General features: G+C 33.5%; 2 protein-coding genes across 4 annotated transcripts in view; both read left to right on the top strand.

The window, feature by feature from the left end:
• The first annotated feature begins 2684 nt into the window (after positions 1-2684).
• Positions 2685-13410, top strand: LOC148310008 (aquaporin-11-like). 3 transcript variants are annotated; one of them, XM_088259175.1, is made up of 8 exons: positions 2685-2870; positions 3005-3205; positions 6172-6355; positions 7912-8034; positions 9098-9249; positions 9745-9883; positions 10754-10855; positions 12309-13410. In XM_088259175.1, exons 2-8 carry the CDS (start codon positions 3155-3157, stop codon positions 12533-12535), a joined length of 978 nt encoding a protein of 325 aa, XP_088115301.1. In that variant the 5' UTR covers positions 2685-2870; positions 3005-3154; the 3' UTR covers positions 12536-13410. The 3 variants fall into 3 exon arrangements, with proteins under 3 accessions (XP_088115301.1, XP_088115303.1, XP_088115302.1); XM_088259176.1 differs by lacking the exon at positions 2685-2870 and adding an exon at positions 2878-2930; XM_088259177.1 differs by lacking the exon at positions 10754-10855 and having other exon boundaries at positions 12309-13409.
• A 912-nt stretch (positions 13411-14322) lies between these two features.
• The window catches only part of LOC148310007 (uncharacterized), a 34479-nt gene continuing 33248 nt past the window's right edge, over positions 14323-15553 (top strand). Inside the window, exon 1 of the mRNA XM_088259178.1 lies at positions 14323-14490. The gene's annotated coding sequence lies outside the window, so the exon portion shown is untranslated. The remainder of the gene's footprint in view (positions 14491-15553) is intronic.

Raw genomic sequence — 15553 nt, 5'->3', positions numbered from 1 at the left:
CAAATAAGCAAACGCAAGAAGCCAGCGTTGAAGTCGACACGGGACCTATAGAAGATGAGATCATCCAGTCGCATGTGGCATTCATGCGTCTTTCCGAGTTCTATGTAATAATCATAGATAATTTTCGCTTGTACAACAGCAAAATACGAGAACTCGCCAGTAAGCCGTCTTGGAATGCTACTGCAAGATTCATCGTTTACTGCTCTACGGTAAGAGGCTCAAAGCGAGAAATGATGAAATATCCCGTGTCTATTTTGAGATCCCTCTGGGTTCATCATGTGATGAACGTGATTGTACTCGTCCACGACTACCAAAACCACTCCATTCTGAATATTTACTCCTGGGAGCCGTATGATCCGCCGACTAGGTGCGGGGAAAAGAATCAAAACTTTAGAAAACTCACCAAATTGTACAACACATGCGAAGGAGGACATCTTGTCAATGATGTCAAGTTGTTTCCGTGCAAAGTTCCACGAAGCTTGAAGGGCTGCCCAATTGACGTTCTCGGAGTTATTTGGCATCCATTTCTTAACCATAATAAAAGCGGCAACAATCCTGGAATTGACAGGGAAATTCTGGATATCATAGCTAAAAAAATTAACTTTACGATAGTGCTCAATACTTCCGAAAGCGCCTGGGGCGAGAGATCTACGAACGGGTCATGGGATGGCATGATGGGATCGTTGAAGAAGGGCTATGGAGAAGTGGCAATAGGAGCAATATACCCCGATAATAAAATCCACGAAGACTTTGACTCTACGCTTTCGTATCTTCAAGACTCTTATGTGTGGATCGTTCCAAGGGCGAGACTCATCCCAGAATGGGAAAACCTCGTCATCATTCTAGGTCCCAGATTGTGGCTAGCGTCAATTATCGTGTACTGGATATGCACGATCGTTTGGTATTTTATGTCAAACTCGTGGATCGAAAGAGGAATAAAATTCAAAGATTTTATCCAAGCGATGCTGGATTCATTCTGCATGCAACTGTGCGCCTCCACAGTCGGCAGACCGGAGAGTCACTCGATGCGAATATATTTCATAGCATTTTGTCTCTATAGCATGGTTTGGTGCACAGTCTATCAAACAAAATTGATCACAATACTAACAAATCCAATATACGAAAGACAAATAACGCAGATAAGTGAACTGCTAGAATCAAATCTGAACTTTGGAGGAAACGGGGCATTTAAATATCTCTTTAACAACTCTATTGATAAAAACGAAGAGTATTTTCATGAAAATTATCTAGATTTAGACATCCATGACGTTTTGGATCACGTCATATGGAATCGAAACTTGTCTGTGCTAACGAGCAAACTGTACGTGAAGTATTTAAGATCGACCACGACTCATTACAACGACAAACATGGCGACCCGATGTTTTACACTTTGCATGCGAACGTATTTGCCTTTCCAATCGAAATGGTGTTCGTTAAAGGCTTCGCGTTTAGAGAAAAGTTCGACTTTGTTATAACGTTGCTAAAGTCGAATGGAATTATTAAAAATATATATGACCGGTTCGACGAACTTTCAAAAAGAATGGCGGCAAAGTTAGCTAGAGAGTCGCATGTCGAGGATGTAGATGGTGCATTACCCCTGACACTGGACCATCTCCAGGGAGCTTTTCTCGTCCTTGTTCTCGGACAACTGGGGGCACTTCTTATGTTTGTAGTAGAAATAACTCACCACATGAAACACAAGCGGTGCAAAAAATTAAAAAACCTTTCTAAACCGAAATTCTGGACCACAGAACCAAAAGAATATAACTCCAGACACGATTTTATTAAATGGCGTCAGCGAGCCGAAGAAAATAGAAAATTTGATTGGTTTCAAGCAAAACGACAATCTTTTGTATAAATTTAAAGAATTTGAAATAACTTAATATAGGGTATTTTCACTTGTTTTTTTTTTTATAAATAAAATAGTTACAAAGACGATGGTATAATTTTTATGTTTTTAAGATATTAAATGACATTTTTTGCCTGCTAAGAATATTAAGATATCAAAAAAGTTGACATTGCTTTTTGTTATGTAAAAAAGAACCAAATTTTAGTACAACAACAAAATAGAACTTTTCATACTCTTTCATATTGTAAACAGATGTGGTCCGATATTGGTAGGATTTTTGTATCCACAAAATCTTTATTGGACCTTTAATTTTAATAAATATGTTTGTATGGTCGTTCCGACGCGATGCTCTATGCACCACCATTTGGGTACAGAAAAAGGCCAGAAGATCTTTATTAGTAATTTTTAAACATTTACTAAAGATAGAAGTCCGCCATCTTGAATAGAAATTTCTGTTACCTTTCATATAGTTCGTTATACCTTTAAACGCTCACACCATATTCACATTCTTCAATTTCTCGAAGCAGTTATATTCATTTATCATTGTATTTAAGTTGACAAAAATAGGATAAAATGTCCCATGTGCTCTGTCTGCTACGACAAAAAATAGAATAAAATAAAGCTCCGGGAGATATTTTGTACACATCGTTCTAGCTGCAAAACACCACGTGTGACACAAAAATAAAAAGAAAAATACCGCTGACACATCCGTGTCGTCGTAAATTTATCTTTGTTTTAAACCCGTGTTCCATTTTCAAAAAAGACTGAATATCCACTGGATATAAAAGGGGGCACTCCTCGCGTGGAAGTCAGTCTCTCAGGATAGGCGTCTAAATAAAGATTCGGCCGCGGCACCATGTCGGCGGCTCTTCGCGCCTTTCCGCTCGGAACTTCAGAATCTATAAGCGGCGTCGGCAAACGATGGAATCGCTATGAAGTTCAACAACGACTTGTCTCGGAAAGCTCAACAGATGCGAAGTTGGCTGCGAGACGAAAAAGATCGGCTTGTCCCGAAAAGTGGTAAGAAAAACTTTTTATTACGTAACGAATCGAAGTCTCATACACATATTTACATACCAGGTACCTACAAAGAGTGAATTTCTCAAATCGACGTATTTTTAGTATTCTATTCACTGCACTGTTTCTCTTTCTAGGGCATTTCCCAAACGAGACAGACGTCAAAATGACTTTTACATAGTGTCGAGTGACTTTGTGGCTTTCTCCGAAAAGAGATGAAAAACTTTTGGTTGATAAATTGAAGAAATAAATATTGTTCATAGTGAGAAGTAATTTGCAACGCCAAAATGAAGATAACTATCGATGTTTTGGGCATCTTTTTGAAGATTGTCATCAAGGTATGTGGACTGTTTTATATTTTGCATGTTTGAGCCTTATTCATTTTCTATGTTTAGAAAAACCTTGGACGGCATATCGTGATATGATATCTACAAATACGATTTAATTTCAATATAATAATTTCAAATTGTACTTTAAAATATCTAAAACATGACACAATTGAAATTCGATATCTCTACAGCAACAAAAAACAATCTTACAAGATACATCATATTTTTTTTAAATGCAAACATTTGTTTTGCATTTGTATTTTTTTTATTAATTTTAAACTTTTTGAAGCGACGTTAAATTTAATTTCATAATATCCGTCTCTCGTAAAATTTATATACATATGTATATTTTTTGATAATAATAATACTACTATGAAGGTTTTCTTTTGGATCTTATCCACTCCCAAATGGTGCATAGGTCACTTGTTTTATACAGGTACTGCGCTAGTGCGCAGAAAACGTTTTGTTATACATATAAAAATTATTTGCCATAGTTTACGATTCTGTCAAGGCATTTTTTCAAAAAGGAAACACCATTATCAAAATATTTTTAGACCTTGCACGAACATGTTTGACAAGCTATTTCACTATGTTATAAAACTGTATGCAATTTTTAACACCACATTTTTTCCGGAATATCATAATTTCTTCCGTCTCGTGTGGTGGTTCGCGCGTTTGACTACCGTCCTGGTAGGAACGGGCTCAATACTTGAGGGATGAACCTCAACATTCGCAATGTTTCTCTCTTGTATTATTTTAATATCCTCCTGAACTGATTACCATACCTCCATGTAATTAACAAATAATAAAATACTGCATCTATAAGAATCAGTGCCCTTTGCACCATAGACCGTGGAAAAAGGTCAACACTGAAAGGATTTACTTAAAGGAAATTAAAGGAAGTGAGAGCACCTGTCAAGAAGCACGTTTTCCACCATGAACGATGTTTTTTTTGCTTTTACGTTAAAAAGATGATGGTGCCATTGCTGTGTAAACGGTATTTTTCTAAAACCTTGATTTTGGACAAACGAAATTGCGTTTTTTCTGTTACTAAGGGTTTTTCTTCATTTTCTTTTTTTTTCAAACCACCCCAATATGAAGGCGAATAAATCAGAAAAATAAATATTAAAATCAGACGAAAATTTTTCGCTATACTAACGCACGGCAATTTATAGTATTCATGTGTCATCTACTACTACTACTACTACCACCACCACACCGTATCTCCGCAAGGGTAGGCAGAGAGGATGGAACGCCACACTCTTATGTCCTGACATACACTCCCAGCATCCTTCACATCCATACATCTCGTCATAAATGCCTTCTCGTTCTGTTCTCCTGCTAACATTCGCCATCTATACTTTCTTAGTCATTTTCTTGTTATCTATTCGCTCCACATCTCCATACCACCTTAAAGAACTCTTCTTAATCTTTTCAATTATACCTAGTTCAGCCTTACATTTCTTTCTAATATCTTCGTTTTTAATTCTGTCATACAATGATTTTACACACATACAGTCTTTATTTTATAGTAAAACTCTTGATTTTCCTCCCCTGTCCGCCTAATGATTATACGAATACCTATTTTTATACCGCGTCTTTTTAATGTGCATGAAAGCTGTCTTTTGTTGGAGAACCGAGTTTAATTATAAATTCCCCCCACACATATACCTACCTATTCCTGTATAATATAAAACGGCTAGCCCGATGCAATGTCACGTGTCAGTTTAACAAGGTTGAAGTCTGATTAATAAGTAACTATCAATGCGACAGCTAGAATGATGGACCGTTAGTTTGCTCTGAGAAACATTCAGCCGTGACCGCAAATAAATAATATATAAGTACTCGGATGTACACAACTTTTGTAACGTGTATTAATGTCATTGAATGCGACAAATAGATATTCTTTCATTTGTTCAATTGTGGTTTGTGTGTACAGTAGTTTTGTAAATATTAAAAATCCTCGTTTCATTCGTTATTTTTAAGACAGATTTAAAACCAAAATAAATGTATAAAATATTCATTTTAAATAACTACATAATTTATCTATTTGGTATTAATTTTTTGAATAACACAATGATTAAAATATAAAATTAATACATCACCTTTGAATATATTAATATAAATAAATACGATCGATAACTACATAGATGTTGAGCAGGTGAAGTTAGTTTGTATTTTTACCTGTTGATGAGAACATCTGTAGCTCTCGAAACTAGTCATGTTTACATTCATAAATTCAAATGTGGTCTTACAGTGTTTTTATTTAATATTTAAATTAAAATAATTCGGTCGTAATATAATAAAATTTGCATATTAACAAAAACTCGCCCGTGAACTTACCACAAGGATATTATTTTATGTGAATAAACTTTTTTTTTTAATAAAGTATTTTTTTTCGAACCTATTCACGCCCTTATGACAAAACATCGGATCAACGGAGTGTTAATTTAGGCGCTAATTAAGTAATACGTACCAATAGGTACGTAGAACAATTGCAGTGTTATTAAAGGAATGATCATGTTATTTTAGGAGCAATATAATAATTATTATTATTTTATTCGTGAAAAGGACTGTCCACATCGGGAATAGAACCTTACGTGTTGTACCCAAACGGGCTACGCACTATATTATTCATCTCGAACAACTACTGTATATAGTACTCTTTATATGCAATTCATGATGCATAAAAAAACTGAAATTCTTTTTATAATAATATCCTACAAATATTATTAAATATTGTATTCAAGTTTTTAAAAACCTAGGCATCATTGGTATACACAACGGTTTACGTACTATTGCTGTGAAAATTTGATGCAACATTAAAATTCCGAACCAGAAACGCGTCCTATTGTGTTAATATCGGGCGATGGAGTCATGTTGGAAACAAAACTACATTTAAAACATGCTTTTGAAATTAATAACAATATTCCCCTCTTTAATCTAACATTTGTTTTCGATTCTTTATATTCCAGGTCAACAGGATGACATTCGCGCCACTTGTGGTGTCAATATTGTTTATATTGCTAACTTCACTTCTAGCGCATTGCGCGCGAAGAGCTGTGAATAAGTTAGTAAACGATCCCTTTGTTAAACTATTGTTTGAGGAAGCCATTGCTACTGCAGAACTATGTGGATGCTGTTTTGAGCTTATCATAAGTAAGTTAAAAACATATATTACCATACCTACCCTAACTAATAAACTCCAAAAAAAAATTTGTTTGCAAAAAAAATAAAAATTTTGTTTCCATAAAAGAGAAATATTTTTGCGAGCAAATATTTCGATTTCATATTCTTTTTGTAGTTATTTCGTTTAAAAATAGAAATCAAGTCATAGTAGAGTTGGTTCGAACCCAAAAACACTGACTACAACCGCTTGCGACCCCTGATCAGGTGTTTTAGTTAAAGGTAAGTACTTATTCAGAGTAATAGCTTTTATATTGGCAACTTTTTTTTAAACATTGGCAATTTCACGTATTTTTTTCCATTGGCAATGAAAAGAATAGTGAGAAGTGAAGTGACGGAAAATTTAAAAATTACATTTTTTGGTCAAAATTGATCACTTGTTTTGGAGATGATATACGCGTGTTTTTTTTTTTACATATTAATTGCTATAAACCAAAATTAGTAATTAGTTTTAATATGAATTATTTGAGTTTAATATCTTATCATGATATCATCATAATATTATTTACACGGTATCATGCGAGATCAGACGTAGAGTACGTAAGTGACCTTTCCTGTTTTTAAAATAATGTTTCTCATATTTTATAATGCAATATTTCTCTAAATCATTCAAAATTAGGTCCGGCTGTTGTACAATTTGTCATTTTGGAACCATTCAATATGTCAAGGGGTTTAAACAGCCAACATTAACTTGACTTCAAGAGCTAGTTTAGCTCGAAACCCTGGATTAGACGTATTCAGGGATTTTAATGATATTAGCTACAAAATTCATTTGTTTTTTTTTATATCTCAATTACAGTTTTTTTTAACAGTATCATTTTAAAGGTGTCTAAACTTGATATGAAACATGTATCATTCTTCCCTTTTTATTATTTTGCTCAGACTTCCATCTTCTTTCATAAAAAAGGGAAAAATAATGCATGTAGAGTGAATAATCTAGTGTCTAATATAAAAAATAATATTAATAATTAATATTTTTCAACTATCCTATAATATATCTGGCCAGATAGTAAAACGAGGCCAGATAGGACGGATACTGGATTGTTACTGAATATTTGTTTCATAAATCAACAATAAATATGGGACTTGAATACTGCAATGTATCTTTCCAAACATTTTTAATTTGTTGCCGACGGAGGTTAGAGGTTAAAATTAAATATGGAACAAAGGCAAAATAAAGGAATGGGTAAATGATCAAGATTTAATTCTATGAGAATTGTAAAATAGTTTATATTCTTAATTTTTTCTCTCTTTTTTATATGTATATTAGGTTAAAAAAGGATAAAAACAATAAAAATGTATGTTAAAAGAACTCCACCGACAAGACACACAAGGTGGCTATGTGGGTCTCTGCAAAAAAGTATTTTTAATATGTTTAAAATTGTTCTTTAAATAAATGTATACTATTTTTATAAATAAAAAAATTCAAATAAATATCTACCATTTATCTGAGTAGAGTACGATGTTAAAATTTGCAGGATTTTTATTTTCTGGATGCCTTTGATTGACCTTTTTGTAAACTTTTCCAGTTGCTGACAACTTTGGTGTAGCAACGTATGCTATATTCTTGTTCCTGCTCTCAATATGGTGGGCTGCAAACTGGGGAGACGCTTCGGCGTGCCCTTACACCCACTTGGAGGAATATATCGAAGGTATAATAACCAATTAGATTAGTTTGTATCCATCCCTGAAGATGACGAGGTGTTTGTAAGAAAACTAAAATTGCTTTAAAGCAATATTCGATTTCTGCTTACACAAACTTTATTTGTATCCATTTTTATTTTGGTATTACTATTTTTCCCACCGCTTTTAACACGCCTTGTCTTTTTCAAGGATGGATAGAATCTATACATCAAAAATAAACGTGGTTAATAAGTTTTATATTTATTTTAAAATAATTTTACAAAAGCAGGGCTTTGTTTACAATATAAATAAAATGAAATAACCATATTAAAAAATAAACGTTTTAACTAACTAACCATCACACCGGCTCCCAGCAGGGGTAGGCAGAATGAATAGAACACCACATGAATCTTTCTTTGAACACAATTTTTGACTCTTCCACATTCATCCATTTCCTCATACATACTCACCAATTATTCCGACTCGTGAACAAACCACTGTCAAGTATTTCAATTCCGCGAAACTGATAATGTTTAAATAACGACTGTTTTTTGGAATGAAAAATATTGTTTCTCTCCACAAATGCGTTGAGATTGAATGTAAAATGAAGTGGTGTACAAACTCAACATTTGTCAAACAAAAGTTGTGCGTTCATAATATTTCTATTATCTTGCAAAAAAATGTCTGCCGAAATTGAATATTTTATTATTTTTATGTAAAAGTTTAGTGCCCGCCTCCGTGGTGTAATGGTCAGCGTGTTTAGCTACCGTGCTGGAGGTCCCGGGTTCGATTCCCAGGGGGGGTGAAAATAAATATTAGTGATTTTACACTGTAATGTTTATTTAATATTACCCTGGACTGCTTCCTGAAGTGCAAGAGTGATCACCTTGTCTTCATGTAAGTAATGATCAAGATAACACTGCGTCAATTCGATGCAGTGCCCTATGCACCATTGGGTGCGGATAAGGGTTATAAGTAAAAAGTTTAGTTACAAAGTTCGCTGAACATATACTTTCTCACTATTGAAGGTTATAAATGACCTCTCAATTGCAAAATAGAAGCTTAAATTGATTTCATAATTTGATTTTGTAGGCAAAGCAGACCTGCGACATGTTCTTCTCAAGGTTTGGGCGGAACTGACTGGAGGTTTCTTGATATTCAAGTACGTCCAGATGTACTGGGCCCTAGAGATCACAGAAACACACAAAGACAGAGCTTTTGAAGACTGCAAAGCCGATCTACAGGTATGTTTATTTATATGCTGTTCACAAATTATGAAAAACCATAAATATTATATTTTAAATACCCTCGACATTTTAAACACCCTCCGTGCCTACATTCGACTTTGCCTAATAATGTATGATAAAATATATAATTAAACTGTAAAGCATAAGTGTGTTTTGAAAAAAAATTGTATCACACTACAATTTATATTACAATTGTGCTGTTAAAAAGTTTGTCCGCCTCCTTAGTGTAATGGTTAGCACGCTTGGCTACCGTACTTAAGGTCCCGGGTTCTATTCCCAGGGAAGGGGTCAAATAAATACAAGTGATTTTTCACTTTAATATTTATTCAATATTACCCTGAAGCGGAGGGCTGATCTTACTTCCTTCATGTGTTAATGATCAATGTAGCACTGCGTTTATATGATTCAGTACTCTATGCACTTTAGGGTGTGGATAATGGTTTGAAGATGTTAAAAAGTTAATGGTGTGATTGGGATTGGTATTTTTTATAGGTGCCCATGTTGTATGGAGCAATCATAGAGGGATTAGCCACGTGTGCATGTCGACTGACTTCCAAGTCCCTGGGAGATTTGAGTCCGCGCTTCTCCACTGCCATCGACTCCTTCATCGCCACTTCTCTCGTTGTCGCTGGTATGAACAACTCACATTACTTATTACTGAATCCATATCCATCACATATTACATATATAGAATCCACAAACTGCCTACAAACTCTTCTGCTGGCTGCCAGCTCCTTTACATTCTTCCAAGATAGACCCGCATCTCATAGTTCAGACGAAAATTGCTGACGGATTGGCAGCAGTGGATGTACTGGACGGTGGGATCCTGTTGCCTTGTAAAAATGCAAGTCTGTTGCCTTGTAAAAAGCGCATTTGGCCACTGTGCTGTAAAGGTCCCAGGTTTGATTCTCAGGGGAGGTCAAAAAATAAATATCAATGATTTTTTACTCTAAGGGTGGTGACTGAAGTCAGTACAGCGAGCCGAGTGCTCCATCCATAGTTTCGAATGCTCGCCGCGAGCGATGTTTACGACGTTACGTTACGGCAAAATGCTCCGGTCAGTCACCACCTAATATTTTATTAATATACATCCTGGAATGCAGAACTGATCACCTTGACTTCATGTAATTAAAGATGTCTGTGTCTATAGGATGCAGTGGCCTGTGCACCATTAGGTGCTGATAAGGGTTTTAAGAAGAAAAGTTTAAAAAACAGTCATGTGGATAAACTCATTTCTCTAAATGTTCAACCATGTAATGTCCTTGTTTAGTTTCATTTATGTTACTGGCAAATTATTACATGAATCATCTATCTATCAATGGTTTGATCTATGGCCAAACGAACCGCTTGCACATTATCTTTGGTTTTGTCCCATACCAAGCCCTAAAAATAGGCATTCACCTAGATGAAATTTAAGTTTGCATGCATAAATTTATAATTAATGCACATATGTAGTCATTACACACGAGAAATTTCAGACTAACGTATCGTCCATTTTCAGGGGTGTTTTTCAAGGATTCCGAATACGTGTACGCATACCAAGATCGGAATCCAACTTCCGATATGTCCGTATCCGTTTTGTGCAAAGTCAAATTAGGCCAAGGTACACAAATTGAGACACTATTCCCTGAATTGTAAATATGTACACTCAACTCTAGATAGAGCACGCTTGTTATTATTTGTATGCGAATGCGTACTTAACCAATTTTTGTTCCTTGCCTAATTTGCTACTTTTTACTATTCAACACTTTAACAGTGAAATGGGCTTATATATTACATAGACTATTTTACACCATGTACTTTTCTGCCATGAACGTATAAAGAATTTAAAAGAACACCACTCAGCAATGCCATGTTTGGTAAAAAATAATGTTTAATTATACTTTAATTATTATTACACATTATGAAAAATTATAATTTGTAAAAATCACTATAAATTACATAGCTAAAAGTGTTTGATCATATTCTGTTTAACATCTTCTTAAAACGGAATAAAGCATAGTAAATTATATTATTAAAGCATAGTAAATTATTTATTAATGCTATTATATAAACATTATTAATAGCATTAAATATTGATATGAAATATTTTATCTCGTAAAAAAATATGTACGTATATTGTACTGGGAGAGTTTCAATCTCATTCAAATCCAATCATCTCTAAATTGCCTTGTTTGGAGTTGTAATTGAATTTCAAACTAGAATTACATCGTTTTATAATATTGATAGTTGTTTTGAGATATATGATTAAATACAAAAATAAATACAAATCCGTTTTGTAACTCATCTCTATTTCAGAAAAAAAGAAATGTCACAAATAATTTTATTCAAAGCATTACATCGAATATGATAATAAATAATAATAAGGACTTAAGAATGTCTTCCAACCACCAACTAAAATGCATATTTATGTATTGCTTTATAATGTATCACTAAATTAATCGATCAATGCATTCAATTAAGTTAGAGTAGTTTGGAGACCATTTACAATTTATCCTTTTTTGTGTTGTGACTAGCCATGTTTTGTTGAATATTTTTCATGAAAACAGTGATTTGCTTTTTTTATCTTAATTTATCACCACTAACTCACTTACCACAATTAATTAATGTGCATTGAGTAACAAAGTAGTTTTCTGCAAAAAATAAATATTTAGTTGTGTGTGAAGCCTAAATATAATATCCATAAATATGTAATAAATGCATGCCTTTAACAAGATAGTGTTTTTGCCTGGAATTTATAGCCCCAGAATTTCATAAATTTATTTTAAGTTTAATTATAAAGAGTAAAACAATTTATAATTAGAAAGGTTATATAAAACATGAGAAATTGAAGTCTAAATAGGGTCATTTTAGTGCTACAAAGCGGTAGAAGGACGTTAGGTAATTCCAGGAAAACTAATATGCATCCCAAAAATTCAATATTCTTGCCTACGGTGATTATTTTGATATTTTTATTTTGAAACTGCATAGCCATGCAATTATCAGAAATCTAACAATGTTGCTCTTTTTTTTTTCAATTTATGGTGTGAAATTTAATTAATCTTTTTCTTCCGTAGCTTTTGACTATTCTGGTGGATATTTCAACCCTGCTCTGGCAACATCCCTGAAGTACGGGTGCGACGGCAACACTCTGCTGGAACACGCCGTCGTGTACTGGATCGGAGCTTGTGCCGGGGCCGTGCTCAGCATCTACCTGTACAAGCTGCCCATGGTGCAGAAAGTCATGCAGGGAACCAGCGAACTCAACGGCCAAACCATATGGGACGAGACCAAGGAAGACTAGATAACCAGAACACTAATCCTATTACAAAACGAATGGAATCTTTTACTAAGCACACTCATCTCGGGAAAAATTGCTGTTGGGCTATTATAATATGCGTCAGCGCCATAGCAAGGAGCTACTTGTCACCAATTCAATCTATCCACAAGCAATTATGTTCTTTTTACAAAGAATATTATTGTACCTCTAGTTAGACATCTTTAAATTGAATATTTATATTCCATAAAAATATGTAATATAACACAAATTTAACAACTGTAGCATTCTCCAAATTATTACTCTTAATTTTACAAATATTCAAGCCAGATATTCTTCCGAATAAACGATGAATTATTTTATAATTTAAAAATATATATATATATAGTAAGGGAATAAAATAATTAAAACTATATCCTGAATAAAGAACATGGTTACTAGATCGTAAAACAAGATAGTCCACCCGAGGTAAATGTGTTGACGTGCTTGATTTATATTTTTTTCCATTTATTTTGTAATCGGGCTGTAGACTTCTGAACTATTCCAAATACGCAATAGAACAATTTACAAATTGTTAGTGGACAATATAACTATATCATCTAACATTGTTCACAGCGCTACATAACATTAAAAAAGATATTATAACTATTTTCCCACAGCATATTTTGTTATAATAATGTGAAAGTGTTTAGTAAAGCTGTTGTATATTTAATCCCGTAATGAAATAATCTAGTCATTGGAGCTTTAAGAAATGAACATATTTATATTGTAACTTCATAATAATATTTATTTGTAGCCCTCCCAGAAACTTGATGTGCCTTATAATTATATGTATTAATAAAACCAGTTATTTATCTGTTACCAGTTTTAAATTTTTAATAAACTGTTTTACTTAATTTATAAAGTATTTATTAACTCCTTCAAATTAGTCATAGTTACACAAGCTAGTACGGGTACAGGTGTGCAACCCCGTTACCGCTTTATTCCTTTTCCCGACTACCATTCCTCCTCTATTTCCTTTTCTATGTAGGAGTAATGTCCTTCGCCGTCAGCACCTTGATTGAAATCATCAAATAAATTCCATTCTTATTCCCAAATACTATCATGTAGTTGATAATCAATTTGACACCCTGTGGATTCTGTGTGTAGTGTCCTATGTACCATTAGGGTGTGAATAGAGGTAGAATATTTATCTAAAATATTTTTTACAAGTTTTAAATTTTATAATTCTTTTTAACTGTTTATTCGTTATGATATTACCTAATTTAGATAATAATAATATGAACTATTTAGACTTTTTTTAGTTTAACATTTGATAATAAATAAATAAAATCTACATAATATTCAGATAAATTTCAAGATCTAAATTGTATATTGATTCATCAAAATAAAAGTAAATCCAGCGAGGCACAGTACAGAAATTACAAACCTGCTACATAAATGTTCACCTGATAGTGTTGCGGCCTGAGATTCAGGTTTGGATTCTCACAACTTGATTCTATTTATTAAAAGAAGCCCCTCATGTTTTTTTAGAAAGTGTTACAAATTAAAATATTTGTGTAGGTAACGTAAGTTAATGTAATGTATGTAATCAAAATCCATAGTAGATATCTGAACCAACCAATCTCTCCTTTATCTAGGTAGGTACCGTGTCGATTATCTAGGAGGCACTGATAAAATCAATATCAAGAAGGCATTTTAAATGTCGGTAAAAGTTATTCCTGTGTCGATAATTATTTACAACAGAAGTCCGCTAGATGTCTCTGTAGTACCGAGTTGATATAGAATGCTGCTATATTCCCCAAGTTTCGGTTAACGAAGCGAAAGGCGGTGCTGGCTCGCTCGCCATTTTTACGAGTTTGTGGGTGTAATCTTGACAAATTTCGAAAAATATAATAATTTTGTTACTTGTAAGTGAGTGAAAACATTCAGTGAACTATTGACAATATATCTGGGATACCCTCTCTGCATATAATCTTTAGGTAAGCCTGTAAATATTATTTTTTGTGACTGTCTGATCTCCGAATGTTATATTTGACATCTGGGATTCTCGCGATAATTTAAAGCGATTCTACCGAAGGAAACAGTCAATGAAGCTTCAATCGACCGGAAAATAAATATGAATCTATCTGTAGTTATTGTACGCTGATGGGTTGTGTATATGTCATTTATTTGTCTACTTTCTTGTGTCATATTTAAAGGCGTTTACCCCGTACCCTTGATGACTGTTTAATCTTATCTAAAACATACTCGATATTATATGAACCTGAGTTAGAATCAGCATTTCGCAATCTCTGTTTTGATAGTCTTGAAGATTTTATTAACACGCCTATTAAAGTTACCAGGATAACGATTTGAAGCCATAAGTCATTCTAACCTATTTATCCATTCCCTGTGGGGACTTTATGTATATGTATACAACTATTTTAAAGGTTAAGATTACAATCAATGAAAATTTTTACCATGTGAAATTGCGCATTTGTTATACCTATCCACTTAATATTGTAAACTAATGATATGTGCCTACCGATTTTGTTTTGTTATAAAAAAGAAAGTTAGCATTTATAGTTTATATTTATAGCAACCGATATCCCTCCGTTACCTGCCACTTTTTACGTGGGATCCAAAAGGTCTTAATTACATATTTGTCCAAATTTACTGCTTATCGTATATATTTTCAGATAACCAAAACCAAAATTTGCTAATGATTGTCGACTCAAAACTTCTTAAGACATCCTATTCCTAGGAGGTTTGAAAATACTTTTTAAAAAATGTACAATGTCCCAAACAAACTACAATCCTGTCAGTCAAGCGCTCGAAAGGTTAACACTTCCCACCCGAATGACAAAATATTTTAATTTTTTTTCTTTTGTATCATTCAATGGGTTTTTCGGTTTTCACGGTAGTAGAAAAAAAGTAATTTTTGAGCAATATTTATAAGTCGTTAAAAATCCATAAAAAAATTTAAAATGGGCGTTTCATTTAGAGACCAAGATGTTAACCAATGATGTTGTTCTTACATTTAACATAATTATTAAATGTTTT

The sequence above is a fragment of the Brachycentrus maculatus genome, unplaced genomic scaffold (genome assembly GCF_059751285.1).
Source record: "Brachycentrus maculatus isolate JH-2025_06_01 unplaced genomic scaffold, ASM5975128v1 h1tg000113l, whole genome shotgun sequence".
Classification (NCBI taxonomy): Eukaryota; Metazoa; Arthropoda; class Insecta; order Trichoptera; family Brachycentridae; genus Brachycentrus; species Brachycentrus maculatus.
Note: the sequence above shows the minus strand (reverse complement) of the source record. Positions and strands in the feature narration are given on the sequence as shown.